General features: G+C 46.3%; 1 protein-coding gene across 7 annotated transcripts in view; it reads left to right on the forward strand.

Moving 5' to 3' along the window:
- The window catches only part of DLEC1 (DLEC1 cilia and flagella associated protein), a 75,001-nt gene that overhangs the window by 27,040 nt on the left and 29,683 nt on the right, over nt 1-18,278 (forward strand). For all 7 annotated transcript variants that reach the window (XR_008678018.2, XM_055381286.2, XM_055381285.2 and 4 more), the window contains exons 7-11: nt 8,936-9,023; nt 10,941-11,114; nt 11,908-12,044; nt 13,645-13,737; nt 18,121-18,211. Coding sequence is in view for 6 of the 7 variants with exons in the window: in XM_055381286.2 (XP_055237261.1) it covers nt 8,936-9,023; nt 10,941-11,114; nt 11,908-12,044; nt 13,645-13,737; nt 18,121-18,211 (583 nt within the window). In the remaining variant the exon portion in view is untranslated. The remainder of the gene's footprint in view (nt 1-8,935; nt 9,024-10,940; nt 11,115-11,907; nt 12,045-13,644; nt 13,738-18,120; nt 18,212-18,278) is intronic.

Raw genomic sequence — 18,278 nt, forward strand, 5'->3', positions numbered from 1 at the left:
AGTATCTGCACTTTTTTTTTTTTTTTTTTTTTGAGATGGAATGTTGCTCTGTTGCCCAAGCTGGAGTGCAGTTGCAGGATCTTGGCTCACTGCAACCTCTGCCTCTTGGGTTCAAGCAATTCTCCCGCTTCAGCCTCCTGTGTAACTGGGATTACAGGTACGCACCACCACGCCTGGCTAATTTTTTATATTTTTGGTAGAGAGAGGGTTTTGCCATGTTGGCCAGGCTGGTCTTGAACTCCTGACCTCAGATGATTCACTCGCCTTGGCCTCCCAAAGTCCTGGGATTACAGGCGTGAGCCATTGTACCTGGCCAAGTATCTGCACTTCTAAGTGAGTATCCTAGCAAGCAAGAAGGAGATTGCATCACATTTTATGACCTAATCTTGTAAGTTGCACAGCACTACATCCTCTGCATGCCGTAGATTACAAACAAGTCACTAAGGTTCATCCAGATTCAAGGGAAGATATGTAGACTTCATCTCTTTTTTTTTTTTTTTAAACCTTTTTTTTTTGAAATAAGGTCTGGCTCTGTCGCCCAGGCTGGAGTACAGTGGCATGATCTTGGCTCACTGCAACCTCTGCCTCCTGGGCTCAAGCAACTCCTCCCAACTCAGCCTCCCAAGAAGCTGGGGCTACAGGTGCAGGCCACCACACCTGGCTAATTTTTGTATTTTTTGTATAGACAGGTTTTTGCTATGTTGCCCAGGCTGGTTTCAAACTCCTGAGCTCAAGCAACCCACCCGCCTCGGCTTCCTGAAGTGCTAGGATTACAGGCGTGAGCCAGTGTCCAGCCTAGACTTCATCTCTAATGAGAACAGTGTCAAAGAACTTATGGATGTGTCTTAAAACTGCTCCAGGAGTTATCCTATATGATAGCAGTAGGTGTAGTGGGCAACTAGCCCAGATTAGAAGAGGCCAGAAGGCTCTAGGAGAGGTTGATTTATGGAAATGACATTGAGAAGAGTCCCTGATACACCTGGACATATGGGGGAGAGATTTGTAGGGTGGTGGAGAAGGATTGAATTATTGATAAGCACAAAGCAAACAAAATAATTAGTTGATTATTCACTCCAGGAAAACCAAAAATTGTACAAGGCAGGGAAAGGAATCACCTCATGCTCAGCTGTGAATAGCATTTACTTAGTAACTTGAATATAACATGAATTACTAATCTAACCAGTAGTATGATATAACTATATTGGAAAGATGGGGGATAGGAAGGGCATGTCATATGGTGAGTCAGATATGGGAGAGGGAAGAGGGAATATCCATATCCTCCATCTATAATTAATACCTAAAACTGAACAAAAATAGTATACTATTTGGAGACATGGAAATAAATACCGAAATAATCAGCTAAAGGATGAAAAAGTGTTTATCTTTGGGGAGTGGGAAATGGCAGGATGGGGCCAGGGGAAGAGGGCAGTATTCTATTTTCAAAACCTTGTCGAACTCCGACTCTTTAAACCATGTGGCTGTCCAACTTAGAAGAAAACAATTAAAAAAAAACCAAAACTTTCCACAAAAAGCAACACCAGGCCCAGATCATTTTGCAGGCACAGATTATAAAATATTCGAGCTATTCCCTATTTTATGAAACTATTTCAGTGACTAGAAAAAGAGGGAGTGTACCATCATTATTAGGTAATAAGCCTAATTACCTTGACACCAAATAAAAATATATACCAGTCTTAAGAACATAGGTGCAGAAATACTAGGTAAAAAACAGCAAACCAAACCAAACAGTAAGGAACAACACACACACACACACACACACACACACACACACACACACACACACACGCAGCCAATTCTTTGAAACCCAGGAACGCAGGGAATGTCTTCACAGCAGGCCTTGAGTTGGCAGTTGGCTCTGCTGAGCCTATTATTTTTTTCCTCCAAAGCTTCCAGTGCTGTTAAGGAAAGCCAGTCCATGCCACAATCCTTATAATGATCACTGTCCCAAACCTTGCAGCCACCACAGCTACCATGTTTCACTCCCTGGCCTTCCACCTGCACCTCATTTCAGTTGACCACTAGTGAAAGCCTTGGTAATTGTGACAATACCATCCCATGGTGCTCACACCCTAGTTCCCACCAGCTGTTTCACAGATGGATTGGTGTAATATGTAGTGTTGGCCAAAAATTGATGTAAATGCTGATTTAAGAATACAAATCTATAAATAAAAATAGGAAGACATACTTCATATTTATGTCAATTTTTATCTGGTGGGGGGCTGGTAGAGGATTTCAACTTTATCTGTAATGTTTTATTTCTTAAGCTGGGTGATGGAAACATGGCTTCTGTCATGTTATAATTTATACATTGTTTTCTAGTGTAACATTTCACAAAATATTAACAAAAGATGTGTACCTGTGTTGATGTGCTACACACTGTGCTGGGTGCAGTTGGAGGATTAGGTCTAGACCTTGCCCTTGGGGGTCTCCCAATCTGGGGTGGGAGAAAAGAAAGTGGGGCTTAAAGGGGGTGAGTGGGTTGCATAAGAGGCCCAATTACATCCTGACATAGAGGTGCCATAACACTCTTTCTGTCCATGGGAAGAATGGGTCAAAGAGATATGTGTTGAGGAAGACAGTAAGTAAGAGGTGAGGTGAGCAAAACTTTGGAACCAGATATCCTAGGCTCAAACCTAACTGGTGCCTCTTTGAACTCCAGTTTCTTCAGCTGTGAGATAGAAACAGTTCTCACCTTTCCTAATTGTTGTGAGGTTGAGGAGGTACAGAGCAGATGCTCATAAATAGTAATTGTTATTTTAAACAATAGGTCAGTTTCATGCACGTCCGTGTGATGAGACTGCTAAACAAGCTTTGTGTGAGCAATAAAAGCTTTTAATCACCTGGGTGCAGGCGGGCAGAGTCCAAAAAGAGAGTCAGTGAAAGGAGATGGGGTGGGTCCATTTTATAAGATTTGGGTAGGTAAAGGAAAATTACAGTCAAAGGGGGTTTGTTCTCTGGCGGGCAAGAGTGGGAGTTGCAAGGTGCTCAGTGGGGGAGCTTTTTGAGCCAGGAAAAGGACTGTCACAAGGTAATGTCATCACTTAAGGCAAGGACCGGCCATTTACACTTCTTTTGTGGTGGAATGTCATCAGTTAAGGTGGGGCAGGGCATATTCACTTCTTTTGTGATTCTTCAGTTACTTCAGGCCATCTGGGCATATACATGCAAGTCACAGGGGATGCGATGTCTTGGCTTGGGCTCAGAGGCCTCACATTCCTGCCTTCTTATATTAATAAGAAAAATAAAACAAAATAGTGGTAAAGTGTTGGGACAGCGAAAATTTTGGGGGATGGTATGGAGCGATAATGGGCGATGTTTCTCAGGGCTGCTTCGATCAGGATTAGGGGCAGTGTGGGAACCCAGAGTGGGAGAGATTAAGCTGAAGGAAGATTTTGTGGTAAGGGGTGATATTTTGGGGTTGTTAGAAGAAACATTTGTCGTGTAGACTTATTGGTGATGGCCTGGATACGGTTTTGTATGAATTGAAAAACTAAATGGAATAAGAGAAGGAGAAAAACAGATATAAAAGGTCTAAGAATTGGGAGGACCTAGGACATCTGATTAGGGAGTGCCTAAGGAGATTCAGCATAGTCCTGCCAGCAAAGATTATTTATTTACTTCCAGAGTTAAGAGTGGCAGTTTGGGGATAGCACGAGGAGATATCAGCTGTGATGGCTTGGAGAAACAGTGTAAACCAGCAGTGTAAACAAGAGCAGGGCATGTATGAGTAGTTGAGAATGGAGAATAGGAGTATGACTAGACAGAAAATAGTAGGGATGACAAGTTTTTTTGGGGCACAGTCTAAGTTGGTCCAGTGTCTGGAATGAGACTGAGGCCTAATAAAAAGGAGCTCAAATGGGCTGTACCTTGTAGCATTCCGAGGACAGGTCTGATTTCTGAGAAGGGAAAGTGGTGAAAGTATTGTCCAGTCCTTTTTAAGTTGGTGGCTGAGCTTGGTGAGGTGTGTTTTTAAAAGACCTTTAGTCTGTTCTACTTTTCTTGAAGACAGAGGACCGTAAGGGATATAAAGGTTTCCTGAAAAACTGCTTGGCTGATTTGACAAATAAAGGCTGGTCTGTTATCAGATTGTATAGAGGTAGGAAGGCTTAACTGAGGAATTATGTCTGACAGAAGGGAAGAAATTACTGCGGTGGCCTTCTCAGACCCTGTAGGAAAGGCCTCTACTTATCTAGTGAAAGTGTCTACTTAGACTAAGAGGTATTTTAGTTATCTGACTCAGGGCATGTTGAGTAAAGCTAATTTGCCAGTCCTGGGTGGGGGCAAATCTTCAAGCTTGATGTGTAGGGAAGGGAGGGGGCCTGAATAATCCCTGAGGAGTAGTAGAATAGCAGATGGAACACTGAGAAGTTATTTCCTTGAGGATAGATTTCCACGATGGAAAGGAAATGAGAGGTTCCAAGAGGCAGGCTAGTGGCTTGTACTATAGCATAGCTTGCCTTTGCTGGTGTGTGGCGATTAGGCCTGGTGGAACTGCCATCAATAAATCAAGCATGATCAGGGTGAGGGACAGGAAAGAAGGAAATATGGGGAAATGGGGTGAATGTCAGGTGGATCAGAGAGATACAATCATGGGGGTCAGGTGTGTTATCAGGAATAATGTGGGAGGCCAGATTGAGGTCCGGGCCAGGAACAATGGTAATTGTGGGACTTAACAAAGAGTGAGTACAGCTGAAGGAGCCGGGGAGCAGAAAGTATATGCGCCAGGTATAAGGAAGAAAATAGATTTTGGAAGTTATGAGAAATGTAGAGAGTGATTTGAGCATAATTTGTGATTTTTAGGGCCTCTAAAAGTATTAAAGCAGCGGCAGCCGCTGCACGCAGACATGAGGGCTAGGCTAAAACAGTAAGGTCAAGTTGTTTGGACAGAAAGGCTACAGGGTGCGGTCCTGGCTCTTGTGTAAGAATTCCAACTGCACTAACCATGCCTAGGAAGGAAAGGAGTTGTTGTTTTGTAAGGGATTGAGGTTTGGGAGATTGATTGGGCACAATCAGCAGGGAGAGCACGTGTGTTTTTATGAGAATTATGCCGAGATAGGTAACAGATGAGGATGAAATGTGGGCTTGACTGAAGTAATGGGGTCTATCTGTGAAGTCTTGCAGCAGTACAGCCCAGGTAATTTGCTGAGCCTAATGGGTGTCAGGGTCAGTCTAAGTGAAAGCAAAGAGAGGCTGGGATGAAGGGTGCAAAGGAATAGTAAAGAAAGCATGTTTGAGATCCAGAACAGAATAATGGGTAGTAGAGGGAGGTATTGAGGATAGGAGAGTATATGGGTTTGACACCATGGGGTGGATAGGCAAAACAATTTGGTTGATAAGGCATAGATCCTGAACTAACTTGTAAGGCTTGTCTGGTTTTAGGACAGGTAAAATGGAGGAATTGTAAGGAGAGTTTATAGGCTTTAAAAGGCCATGCTGTAGCAGGCGAGTGATAACAGGCTTTAATCCTTTCAAAGCATGCTGTGGGATGGGATATTGGCATTGAGCGGGGTAAGGGTGATTAGGTTTTAATGAGATGGTAAGGGGTGCATGATCCGTCGCCAAGGAGGGAGTAGAGGTATCTTATACTTGTGGGTTAAGGTGGGGGAATACAAGAGGAGGGCCCAAAGGAGGCTTTGGATTGGGAAGAAGGGCAGCAATGAGATGTAGCTGTAATCCAGGAATAGTCAGGGAAGCAGATAATTTAGTTAAAGTGTCTCGGCCTAATAAGGGAACTGGGCAGGTGGGGATAACTAAAAGGAGTGCTTAAAAGAGTATTGTCTAAGTTAGCACCAGAGTTGGGGAATTTTAAGAGGTTTAGAAGCCTGGCTGTCAATACCCACAACAGTTATGGAGGCAAGGGAAACAGGCCCTTGAAAATAAGGTAATGTGGAGTGGGTAGCCTCCGTATTGATTAAGAAGGGGACAGACTTACCTTCCACTGTGAGAATTACCCGAAGCTCGGTGTCCGTGATGGTCTAGGGGGCTTCGGAGGCGATCGGGCAGCGTCAGTCTTCAGCCACTAAGCGAAGAAGACCTGGGAAGGAGTCAGTCAGAGAGCCTTGGGCCAGAGTTCCAGGGGCTCTGGGAGTGGCTGCCAGGTGAGTTGAACAGTCTGATTTCCAGTGGGGTCCCACACAGATGGGACGTGGCTTAGGAGAAATCCCGGGTTGCAGGCATTCCTTGGCCTGGTGGTCAGATTTCTGGCACTCGTAGCAAGCTCCTGGGGGAGGAGGTTCTGGAGGAACGCCTGGCTGCTGCGGTTCAGGCGTTTGGAAGTTCTTGTGTGCTGGAGATGTGGCTGGGGTTTCTCTCACAGTGGAGGCAAGGAATTGGAACTTTTTTCTATTATTGTACACCTTGAAGGTGAGGCTAATTAAGTCCTGTTGTGGGGTTTGAGGGCCAGAATTTAATTTTTGGAGTTTTTTTTTAATGTCAGGAGCGGATTGGGTAATAAAATGTATATTGAGAATAAGACGGCCCTTTGACCTTTTAGGGTCTAGGGCTGTAAAGCATCTCAGGGTTGCTGCCGAAGGAGCCATGAACTGGGCTGGGTTTTTATATTTGATGAAAAAGCCTAAATGCTATCTGATTTGGGATAAAGAAAAAGGAGCATTAACCCTGACTATGCCTTTAGCTCCAGCCACCTTTTTAAGAGTAAATTGCTGGGCAGGTGGGGGAGGGCTAGTCAGGGAACGAAACTGTAAGCCGGACCAGGTGTGAGGAGGGGTGATAAAAGGATTATAGGGTGGAGGAGCAGAGGCTGAGGAAGAATTGGGACCTAGCTTGGCCTGGTGAGAAGGGGAGAGGTCAGATGGGTCTGTAGAAAAGGAAGATTAGAAAGACTCAGTGATGCTTGGGGTTGGGACTGAGGGAACAGGCAGGAGGGAAAGAAGGAAGATTTGGGACGAGTTGCATTGGGCACAGAGACTAGGAAGGGACTGATGTGTAAAAGAATGCCTGGACATCAGGCACCTCAGACCATTTGCCTATTTTATGACAATTATTTAGATCTTGTAGGATGGAAAAATTGAAAGTGCCGTTTTCCGGCTATTTGGAACTACTGTCGAGTTTGTATTGGGGCCAAGCGGTGTTGCAGAAGAAAACAAGGCGTTTAGGTTTTAGGTCAGGTGTGAGTTGAAGAGCTTTTAAGTTCTTGAGAACACAGGCTAAGGGAGAAGAAGGAAGAATGGAGGGTGGAAGGTTGCCCATAGTGAAGGAGGCAAACCCAGAGAGAAGAGAGTGTAGAGACACGGAGGGAAGGGGTTCGGGGGTTCTTAACCCTCCAGAAAAGTGGGAAAGGGGTCAGGGCACGGAAATAAGGGATTGGGGCACAGAGATAAGAGGTTGGGGTGTGGAAATAAGGGATTGGGGGTTCTTGCCCCCTAGAAAAGCAGGACTTGCCGCTAAGGGTGAAGGAGAAGGGGTTGAGGGGTACTTGCCCCTCCCCCAGAAAAGCAGAGAAGGGGTAGAGACTCAGAGAGAAGGGGTTGGGGTACTTGCCCCTCCCCCAGAAAAGCAGAGAAGGGGTAGAGACATGGAGAGAAGGGGTTGGGGTACTTGCCCTCCCCCAGAAAAGCGGGACTTGCCGCTAAGGGTGAAGGACCAAGGCAGGCCTCCCTACGTGGTCTGACACCTTTGAAACGTGGGTGAATGATCAGAGAGGTGTCCCTGCAATGATTAAACACCACGGGAAGGCTGCCTTCCCAGTCTGTGACCGGCGCCGGAGTTTTGGGTCCACGGATAAAATGTGTCTCCTTTGTCTGTACCAGAAAATGAAAGGAATTGAAATTAAGAGAAGGGAGAGATTGAAGTGTGGCGCCAAGATTGAAAGGAGAAAGAGGTTGAGGGATAGTGAGGGAGGTTGGAGAAGAGAGTAAAAAGAGGCCGCTTACTGGATTTGAAATTGGTGAGATGTTTCTTGGGCTGGTCGGTCTGAGGACCTGAGGTCATAGGTGGATCTTTCTCACGGAGCAAAGAGCGGGAGGACAGGGAATTGATCTCCCAAGGGAGGTCCCCGATCCGAGTCACAGCACCAAATTTCATGTGCGTCCGTGTGAAGAGACCACCAAACAGGCTTTGTGTGAGCAATAAAGCTTTTAATCTCCTGGGTGCAGGCGGGCTGAGTCTGAAAAGAGAGTCAGTGAAGGGAGATAGGGGTGGGGCCGTTTTATAAGATTTGGGTAGGTAAAGGAAAATTACAGTCAAAGGGGGTTTGTTCTCTGGCAGGCAGGAGTGGGGGTTGCAAAGTACTCATTGGGGGAGCTTTTTGAGCCAGGATCGGCCAGGAAAAGGACTTTCACAAGGTAACATCATCATTTAAGGCAAGGACAGGCCATTTTCACTTCTTTTGTGGTGGAATGTCATCAGTTAAGGCGGGGCAGGGCATTTTCACTTCTTTTGTGATTCTTCAGTTACTTCAGGCCATCTGGGCATATACCCGCAAGTCACAGGGGATGCAATGGCTTAGCTTAGGCTCAGAGGTCTGACAGATCTATTCCTGCCTTCATTTTTACCTTGTATTTTATTTATTTGTTTTTAAAATTTTAAACTAATTTTTTTTTTTTTTTTGGTAGAGAGAGTCTCTTCATGTTGTCCAGGCAGGTCTCAAACTTCTGACCTCAAGTGATCCGCCTGCCCCAGCCTCCCAAAGTGCTGGGATTATAGGCGTGAGCCACCATGCCTGGCCTGTATTTTATTTTTTACTATGGAAACTTCCCAAAACAAACAAAAGTACATAGGATGGCATAATGAATCCCCATGTACCCCTCAGCCAGCTTCGACAGTTACCAACATGTGGCCAAGCCTATTTCATTTCTACCTCTACCCCCTTCCCATATTAGAGTAAATCCTGGACATCGTATCATTTCGTCTATAAGTGTTGCTGTCTAAAAGAGATCATCTTACCTTTCAACAGATGGTAATTGCACTGCAGAACACCACCACGACCAGCCGTTACCTGCGAGTCCTCCCGCCTTCCACGCCATACTTCGCTCTGGGACTGGGTAAGTTCAGTATTTGTAAGTTCATTAGTAGTAGTGGTAATAGTAGTGGTGGTATTCGTAGTAATAGTAGTAGTAGTGGTGGTAGTAATGGTAGCAATGATAGTAGTAGTAGTGGTGGTAGTAGTAGTGGTGGTGGTGGTAGTAGTAGTGGTGGTAGTAGTAGTGGTGGTGGTGGTAGTAGTAGTAATAGTAGTGGTAGTAGTGGTGGTGGTAGTGTAGTAGTAGTAGTGGTGGTGGTAGTAGTAGTGGTAATAGTAGTAATAGTGGTGGTTGTGGTAGTAGTAGTGGTAGTAGTAGTAGTGGTGGTGGTAGTAGTGATGGTAGTAGTAGTAATGGTGGTGGTGGTAGTAGTAGTGGTAGTAGTAGTAGTGGTGGTGGTAGTAGTAGTGGTAGTAGTGGTGGTGGTAGTAATAGTAGTCGTGGTGGTAGTAGTAGTAGTAGTGGTGGTGGTAGTAGTGGTAGTAATAGTGGTGGTGGTAGTAGTAGTGGTGGTGGTGGTAGTAGTAGTAGTGGTGATGGTGGTGGTGGTAGCAGTGGTGGTGGTGGTAGTAGTAGTAGTGGTAGTAGTAGTAGTGGTAGTAGTAATGGTGGTGGTGGTGGTAGTAGTAGTGGTGGTGGCAGTAGTAGTAGTGGTGGTGGTGGTGGTAGTAGTAGTGGTAGTAGTAGTAGTGGTGATGGTGGTGGTGGTAGCAATGGTGGTGGTGGTAGTAGTAGTAGTGGTGGTGGTAGTGGTGGTAGTAGTAGTGGTAGTAGTAGTAATAGTGGTGGTTGTGGTAGTAGTAGTGGTAGTAGTAGTAGTGGTGGTGGTAGTAGTGATGGTAGTAGTAGTAATGGTGGTGGTGGTAGTAGTAGTGGTAGTAGTAGTAGTGGTGGTGGTAGTAGTAGTGGTAGTAGTGGTGGTGGTAGTAATAGTAGTAGTCGTGGTGGTAGTAGTAGTAGTAGTAGTGGTGGTAGTAGTAGTGGTAGTAATAGTGGTGGTGGTAGTAGTAGTAGTGGTGGTGGTGGTAGTAGTAGTGGTGGTGATGGTGGTGGTGGTAGCAGTGGTGGTGGTGGTAGTAGTAGTAGTAGTGGTGGTAGTAGTAGTAGTAGTGGTAGTAGTAGTGGTGGTGGTGGTGGTAGTAGTAGTGGTGGTGGTAGTGGTGGTAGTAGTAGTGGTAGTAATAGTAGTGGTGGTGGTAGTAGTAGTAGTGGTGGGGGTGGTAGTAGTAGTGGTAGTAGTAGTAGTAGTAGTGGTGGTGGTGGTAGTAGTAGTAGTAGTAGCAGTAGCAGTAGTAGTGTGGATTGCCTTGAAGTCACTTGCTGGGCTTGCTGCCAGTTGCTGACTCCCGCCCTGAGTCTACAGCCCGGGCCTGGACTCCCCCCATCAGCAGTCCTTGAGGGCTCCTCATGCTCCACCAGCAATGTGTCCTCAGAGCCTTGACAGCTCCTTTCTCCTGACCGCCTCCACCCAGGCACTGGTCCTGCTATCTCCCCACTCCTCGTGCTGCCATTCTCCTCAATCAGGCCCTCTCCATTCCTCACTTAAGCCTCGGCAGCAGCCCCCCAGCCAGCCTTCCTACTTTAGTGTCACAGTATTTGTCTCAAGAACAACTCTGATCATGTCACCCCGTTCAGAAATCTCAAAAGTTTCTCTGCTATCCACCAAAGAAATTCTAAGCCATAGGGCCAGGCATGGCCCCACCTGACCTTTCTGGATGGATGGTGTCATTTCCCCCCAGGCTCTGGCATGCTTACCTGGAGTCGCCACCCTTGCAGCCTGCTCCCCTCTCATGCCCTTGTCCTGCCATCAGCACGGCTTTGGCCCAATAGGCACTTACAGAGCCAGCCCTGGCAGGGCTGGGGTCTGTATCAGCTGAGCTCAAGCCCTGGTGGCTGGCTGCTCCCAGGATCCTCACTTGTCACTTTTGTCATGCACAGGGATGTTCCCAGGAAAAGGTGGAATGGTGGCTCCTGGAATGACCTGCCAGTTCATTGTCCAGTTTTTTCCTGACTGCCTTGGGGATTTTGATGATTTTATTTTAGTGGAGACCCAGTCAGCCCACACACTTCTGATCCCCCTGCAGGCCCGGAGGCCGCCCCCCGTGCTGACATGTGAGTGTGCACCGTAGCTTCCCACAGATTCAGTTAAGGTTGGAGAGTCCCCATAAGGACTGCCTGCCTCTGAGGTTCCCTTTGTAGCAGCACACAGCTTGGTTCTCTTGGGCAGGGGCCGTGGGTCCTGCAGAGGAAACTGCTAGCAGCTTCTGTAGCCATCCACAGTGTCAAGCCATGATTGTTCTGCTTGCTTTTGGGTTTTCTCAGTGGAGGTTGACTCACAGCAGGGGATGAAGCCAACAGTCCAGCTAACCCCACCATAGGTTTTGCTGGCTTATGAACATCCCTGAGGGGACCTATGCCACAGTGGGCAAGGAAGAAGTGCCTGTGCACCCTGAGGAGTCCTAACAGGTTGTTGTTGTCCTCGTGGCTGTGGGGGTAGGAGTCCTTAGCAAAGCTGGCTTCAGCTGGGCTCCCTCAGCGACAAGCTTCTACAGCTGGGCATAGGCTGGAATTTGGGACCATGATCCCCCTTACTTCTGCCATAGCCCCCAAGGACCATGCTGGGTGGCCCTGGCTGAGCATGAATCCACAATGGGCACTGACTTCTGCTGCTCTAGCCAGGAGTGAATAGAGTCCCATGGCACTATTGCCATGTGGCCAGCAGCAGCCTGGGCAGAGCCCAAGTTGGTGCAGGGTCAGGACATGTCCCCACTCATCCTCTCTGCATAGGGTGCTGGGCTGGGACCAGCTGTCCTGATCTCTGGCTGTACCTCAGGAGAAGCATGACAGTAGGGCCTATTAAGAGTGACCTGTTGTTTCTCTTGCACATGTTCTCCTGTGGCTACAGTGTCACCGGTGTTGGACTGTGGTTACTGCCTCATTGGGGGAGTCAAGATGACCAGATTCATCTGCAAAAATGTGGGTTTCAGTGTTGGCATGTTCTGCATTATGCCCAAAACAAGCTGGCCACCACTAAGTTTCAAGGTGAGTGATCACAGGTTGCTAACTGGAAAAATTACAAATCCATCAAAGGAAATAACCCCCAGAGGAACTTACTAGAGTATACCTATGATTGGAAACACACAGAACGCAGAGTGTTGTAAACTCTCTATGCAACTGCCACAACCCGAATGAGAATGGATGTATAAGGGTCCAGTGTTGTAGTTCTGGTTATGTCACTAATACCTGTACCATGCTGGGCAAGCGGTATCACCTCTCTTATCCTTCAAGCCCTGGCTCAAATGTGACTGCATTCACTCATTCAGTCCTTCTTTATTGTAGCAAATGACTGAATAGTTCAGAGGTTACAAATTGGCTGCCCTTTGGCCAAATTCTGCTGGTATTTGTTTGGCACAGCACTTAACATTTTCTGAGCCAACATTTAAAAATAAGGAGATTTGGCCAGGCGCAGTGGCTCACACATGTAATCCCAGCACTTTGGGAGGCCTTGGCGGGCAGATTACCTGAGGTCAGGGGTTTGAGACCAGCCTGGCCAATATGATGAAACACCATCTCTACTAAAAATAAAAAATTAGCCGGGTGTGGTGGCATGTGCCATAGTCCCAGCTACTCAGGAGGCTGAGGAAGGAGAATCACTTGAACCCGGGAGGTGGAGGTTGCAGTGAGCCGAGATCGCACCACTACACTCCAGCCTGGGCAACAGAGTGAGACTCCGTCTCAAAAAAAAAAAAAAAAAAAGGAGATTTTACATAAAGTTCTACATTTCCAGTCCTTTGAAAAACTGGAAGATATGAAGGCCAGGGCCAGGATTCACTGTGAGCCTGTTGGCCAGGGCTGGGGGCAGGCCCTGTGTACCTCGTCCTGAGTGCCCAGCTCCACCAGTCCCAAGAGCATCCCAGCACTGACACCATCCATCAGCATGCTCACACCATCCATCAGCACTGACACCATCCATTAGCATGCTCACACCATTATTTTTCTCATAGCAAAGATATTTATTTGTACCCAGAAAACAAGGGATACATCTAGAGGACGACATTTCAAGATGTTCCAAGAAAGACATTTCACTCATTTCTGTTACTGACCAGGGTCTTGTAGGCATGGGTTTGTGTCCCTGGCATGCTAAGTGACTTCTTGTGTAGGCACTGGGGCTGCAGCTCTCGTGACTCAGGAGCTTGTAGCCAGGGGTGGGTCAGAGTTGCAGGCAGACACATATGCTAGCACCTGTGACACTGGGTGTTACTGTAGGAAAAGGACAATGTGCTTTGGGAGCCCAGGGGAGGGCCCACTCAGCTCACCTCCTGAGTGAGACCTCACACGCTTGTCACTTTGTGTCCCAATCACTTGGTGATGGTGTTCCTTGTACCTCCTGCCAGTAGTCAGCTCTTCACAGATGTTCTAAGACTTACTCTCCTTAACCTTCAGTACCTCACCTGGTACCTGGTGATGGCTGAGTAAATGCCTGCTGAATGAATAAGCCTCAGTTTCTTCATTACCATGTGACTGGATGATCCTTAAGTTCCTTCACATTGCAAAATGGATGTTTGAAGGAGAGAAGTTTGCAATCTGAATACTGGCTTTTACAATGTCTTCCACACTGTTGGGTAATCTGCTTTTCTTTAAGGCCATTGCAACCGTCGGCTTTGTTGAACAACCTCCTTTTGGAATCCTGCCTTCGGTGTTTGAGCTGGCCCCGGGACATGCTATATTAGTGGAGGTAGGTAATCAGACATTGGCATATATTTCCTCAACTGCTTGCATGCTTGCATTTGTCTCTGTTTTCATGACTCAAGTGTCCAGTCCCATCCCATATCCCAGCCTTAGTGACTTCTGGGTAGACGCATATTCTTGCATTCTGTAGGGTGATGTCAGATGTCATTTGACTGTCTTATGAGCATTTTCACAAAGCAAATGCAGATAGCCCTAGCATCACATCACAAACCTGAGCCTCGCTAGTCCACACCTTTAGTCTGGGAGCCACCTCCACCAATGTCCAAGCTGCTTCCAAGATCTTCCCTTGGTTCTTCAGTCTCTCTTGGGTCTTCCCTCCCCCAGGCCCCTCTATCATCTGGTACCTGATTATTGCGGTTATTGTGGCTTTGTTCTCACTTTCCTGCTTCATCCTCAGTTTGTATAGTCAGCAAGGCCCAACTCCGTTACGCCTCATCCTGAACCTCTGCAGAAGCTCTCAGCGGTCTGCCCCTGGCTGTGGGTGTCTCCTTTCCTAACTGGCCCCTTTTGCTGCCCCCTTCAGCTGATCACACCTGCTCGCTGGTCTCCAGAGATGCCCGTGAGAAATGGTGATACTTCCTGTCCCTGTTGCAGCACACTGCCACTCTCCCCGACTCCTGGTCTAGGAGTCTGACTCCACTTCATGTGACTGGGTGTGGGCTGCTACAGACATGCTTGGCCTTTCACACTAGCCTGCCGAGGGAGGCCCCTGACATTCAGGAGCAAAAACCGTCTGGCTTCTGGGGGGTGGATTTGGCCTGTGCCATATCACCAGGTAGTGAGATCCAGCAGCCCTTATTAGTTCTTAAACTCAGCTGCACATTGCAATCACCTGAGAGACCTGGAAACAACACCAAGGCCCTACCCCTGAGGTTCTGAGTTCACTAGACTGGGCTGTGGCCTGGGTGCCGGACTTCTAAAGTCCCCCAGGGAATGCTGGTGTGCAGCCAAGTTGGAGTTCAACTGCCACAGCGACTCTGCCATGCTGTCAGGAAGGGCTTCCTCTTATCAGCTGCTTTCTAGTTTCAAGTGCCCAGTAGGTTCTGCAGCCCTAGGATGTGGCTCTCTTATTCATGTCCCTGCTCATCTGATCCCTGATGAGAAACTAGTTCTTGGGATTGAGACTGAGCCAGTTCAGGGGCTTTGTCAGGCCTCATCTACTGCTGAGGGGCAGGTTGGGTCTACAAGGCCCATACACAGGCCAGGTTCCCTGTTCTCTTGGTGTAGTCCAGGCCTTGTCACAGGCTCATCGAAGCTTTAAGGAATTGGAGCTGCTCTGCCCTGGACATCCCCCTCATCCCATCCTCCTGGGATCTCCAAGTAAAGGAAGAGGGTAGCAGCAGGACTCTTAGGGGAGCAGTGAGGGAGCTGGGGAAGGCTTTCCCCTTGGCATTTCTTGCATATTTTGTTTACTGATTGTTTGGGGGTTTGTCTGTTCCAAAATGTATTCATAGTTCCGAATAAGAAATACATTTGCGTGATTAAAAATTCAAAAGAGAGACTGGGTGCAGTGGCTCAGGTCTGTACTCCTAGCACTTTGGGAGGCTAAAGCAAGAGAACTGCTGAGTCTGGGAGTTAAAGACCAGCCTGGGCAACATAGTGATATACTGTCTGTATAGACAATTTTTAAAATAAAAAATAAATTCAAAAGAGCCAGGTGTAGTGGCTCACACCTATAATCTCAACACTTTGGGAGGTCAAGATAGGAGGATCACTTGAGGCCAGGAGTTTGAGTTTACAGTGAACTGTGACTGAGCCACTGTACTCCAGCCTGGGCAACAGAGTGAAACCCTGTCCTAAAAATAAATAAATAAAAATAAAACATTCAAAGATGTAAACGGGTAAACAGTGAAATGCTCCCTTTTACCCCAGTTCCTCAGCCATCCAGAGGCCATACCTGGCCAGTTTTCTGAATGCCCTTCCAGAGATAGTCTATGCCCAAATAAGCAACTGCACATGTTTTTACCCCCATTTTTTTCTTCACACACAAAGTTGCCCACTCTATACTCTGTTCTTTGCCTTGTGTTTTCTACTTAACTCTATATCTTAGAGATCATTCTCATATGTTTTAATAACTGCGTAGTATCCTACTGTGTGAATGGACCATAATTTAGTTCGGCAGTCTCCTGCTGATTGACCTGAAGATTTTTTTCTGATCTCTGGCTACAAATTATGTATAAATTATACATACATCACTCTGTCCAAGGATGAGTCTACCCACAGGATACAGTCCTTGAAGTAGATTTGCTGATCCAGCGCTTTGTACCCTCATAATTGTAATGCATGTTGCCAAAATCCTTACCATGCGGATTGTACCAATTTATACTTTCAACAGCAGTATGTAAGGGTGTCTGTTTCTTTACACCTTTGCCAATACAGTGTATTATAAAACTTAGAAACTGTTCATGGACGTTGTATATAAAAACATATACAAAAATAGAATAATCATCCATGTATTCATTACTCATCTTCAACAATTATCAACTCTTGGCCAATCTTATTACATCTATACCCCTCCATTTCCCTCAGACATTCCCCACCCTGCTCTTCTAGATTATTTTGAACAAAATCAAGACAAAATATCATTGCATTTAACAGAATGAAACTAGACCTGTGTCTCTCACCATATACAAAAATTAACTTATTAATAAAATGGATTAAATATTTAAATATAAGACTTGAAAATGTAAAACTACTAGAAGAAAATGGGGGAAATCTGTATGACATTGGTCTGGGCAATGATTTTTTGTATATGATCTCAAAAGCACTGGCAACAAAAGTGAAAATAGGGGCCAGGTGCGGTGGCTCAGCACTTTGGGAGGCTGAGGTGGGAGGATTTCTTGAGCCCAGGAGTTTGAGACCAGCCTGGGCAACATAAGGAGACCCCATCTCTATAAAAAATTTAAAAAACTAGCCGGGTGTGGTGGCATGCACCTGTGGTCTCAGCTACTTGGGAGCTGAAGTGGGAGGATCGCTTGAGCTCAGGTGTTAGAGGCTGCAGTGAGAAATGATCACACCACTGCACTCCAGTCTGGGTGACAGAGCAAGATCCTGTCTCAAAAAGCAAAACAAACAAAAAAACAAACATGAATAGACAAATGGGATTACCTCAAACGAAAAAGCTTCTACACGGCAAAGGAAACAAGCAACAGAGTGAAGAGACAATCTGTGAAATGGGAGAAAATACTATCACATCTGAGGAGGGGTTAACTCCAAAAATATATAAGGAACTTAATGCAATAGCAAGAAAACAACCTGCTTTTTTTAATGGGCCAAAGACCAAATAGACATTCCTCAAAAGAAGACATATAAATGGTCAATGAGTATATGAAAACATTCTCAACATCATTAATCATCAGGGAAATGCAAATTAAAACCACAGTGAGCTCCCACCTGACACCCGTTAGAATGGCTATTATCAGAAAGATGAAAGGTAAGTGTTGGCGAGGATGTAGAGAAAAGGGAATCCTTGCCCACTGTTGATGGGAATGTAAATTAGTACGGCCGTTATGGAAAATAATATGGAGTTCCTTCAAAAAATTAAAAATGGAACTACCATATGATTCAGCAGTCCTACTACTAGGTATATATACAAATGAAATCTGGCTGGAGTGCAGTGATGTGATCATTGCTCACTGCATCCTCTAACTCCTGGGCTCAAAAGATACCATTTAAAAGATATCCGCACTCTTATGTTCATTGTGTCATTCACAATAGGCAAGCTATGGAATCACCCTAAGTGTCTATTGATAGAGGATAAAGAAAATGAGGTATATGTACACAATAGAATAACAGCCCTGCAAAAGAAGGAAATCCTGTCGTTTGCGACAACATGGATAAGTCTGGAGGACATTATGTGAAGCCAAGCACAGAAAGACAAATACTGCATGATTGCACCTGTATGTTGGACCTTAAATAATTGAACTCGTAAAAGCAGAGAGTAGAATGGTGATTACCAGGGCTGGGGGTTGGGGGAATTGGGGAAAAAATAGAAAACAAATCATTGCATTTATGACAGCTCACCTTCTGCTCTTTGCCAGTATGAGTGGTAAAAAGCCGTTCTTCTGGATGGTTTTCACTGACATTTCTCTTATTATGAATGAGGGTATGTGTTGTCATTCGTTTAAGGGCCATTTGTATTTTGGTCTCTGTGAACTTTATCTTCATATCCTTTTAGCTTGCTCCCTGCTTTTCTCTGGGGTGGAGCTAGGGTAAAACACTTGGCCTTAGGAGTAAGGTGGGAGGTGGCAGGGAGGGGAACAGAGAGTGAAGAGCAAAGAAAGGGGTGTGTGTCTGAGAGGAGGAGGGTGGGAGGTGGGGAGGGTGGAAGCCCTTTAATGGGAGGTAACGGAACCCTTCTCTCCCCCAGGTCTTGTTTTCCCCAAAGAGCCTAGGAAAGGCAGAGCAGACCTTCATCATCATGTGCGACAACTGCCAGATAAAGGAGCTGGTGACCATAGGTGGGCTTGAGTGTACTCCCAGGGGCAGGGCTGGAGAGGCTGCCCGAGCTCCAGGGGCCACTGACCG

Source organism: Gorilla gorilla, chromosome 2, assembly GCF_029281585.2.
Source record: "Gorilla gorilla gorilla isolate KB3781 chromosome 2, NHGRI_mGorGor1-v2.1_pri, whole genome shotgun sequence".
Lineage (NCBI taxonomy): Eukaryota > Metazoa > Chordata > Mammalia > Primates > Hominidae > Gorilla > Gorilla gorilla.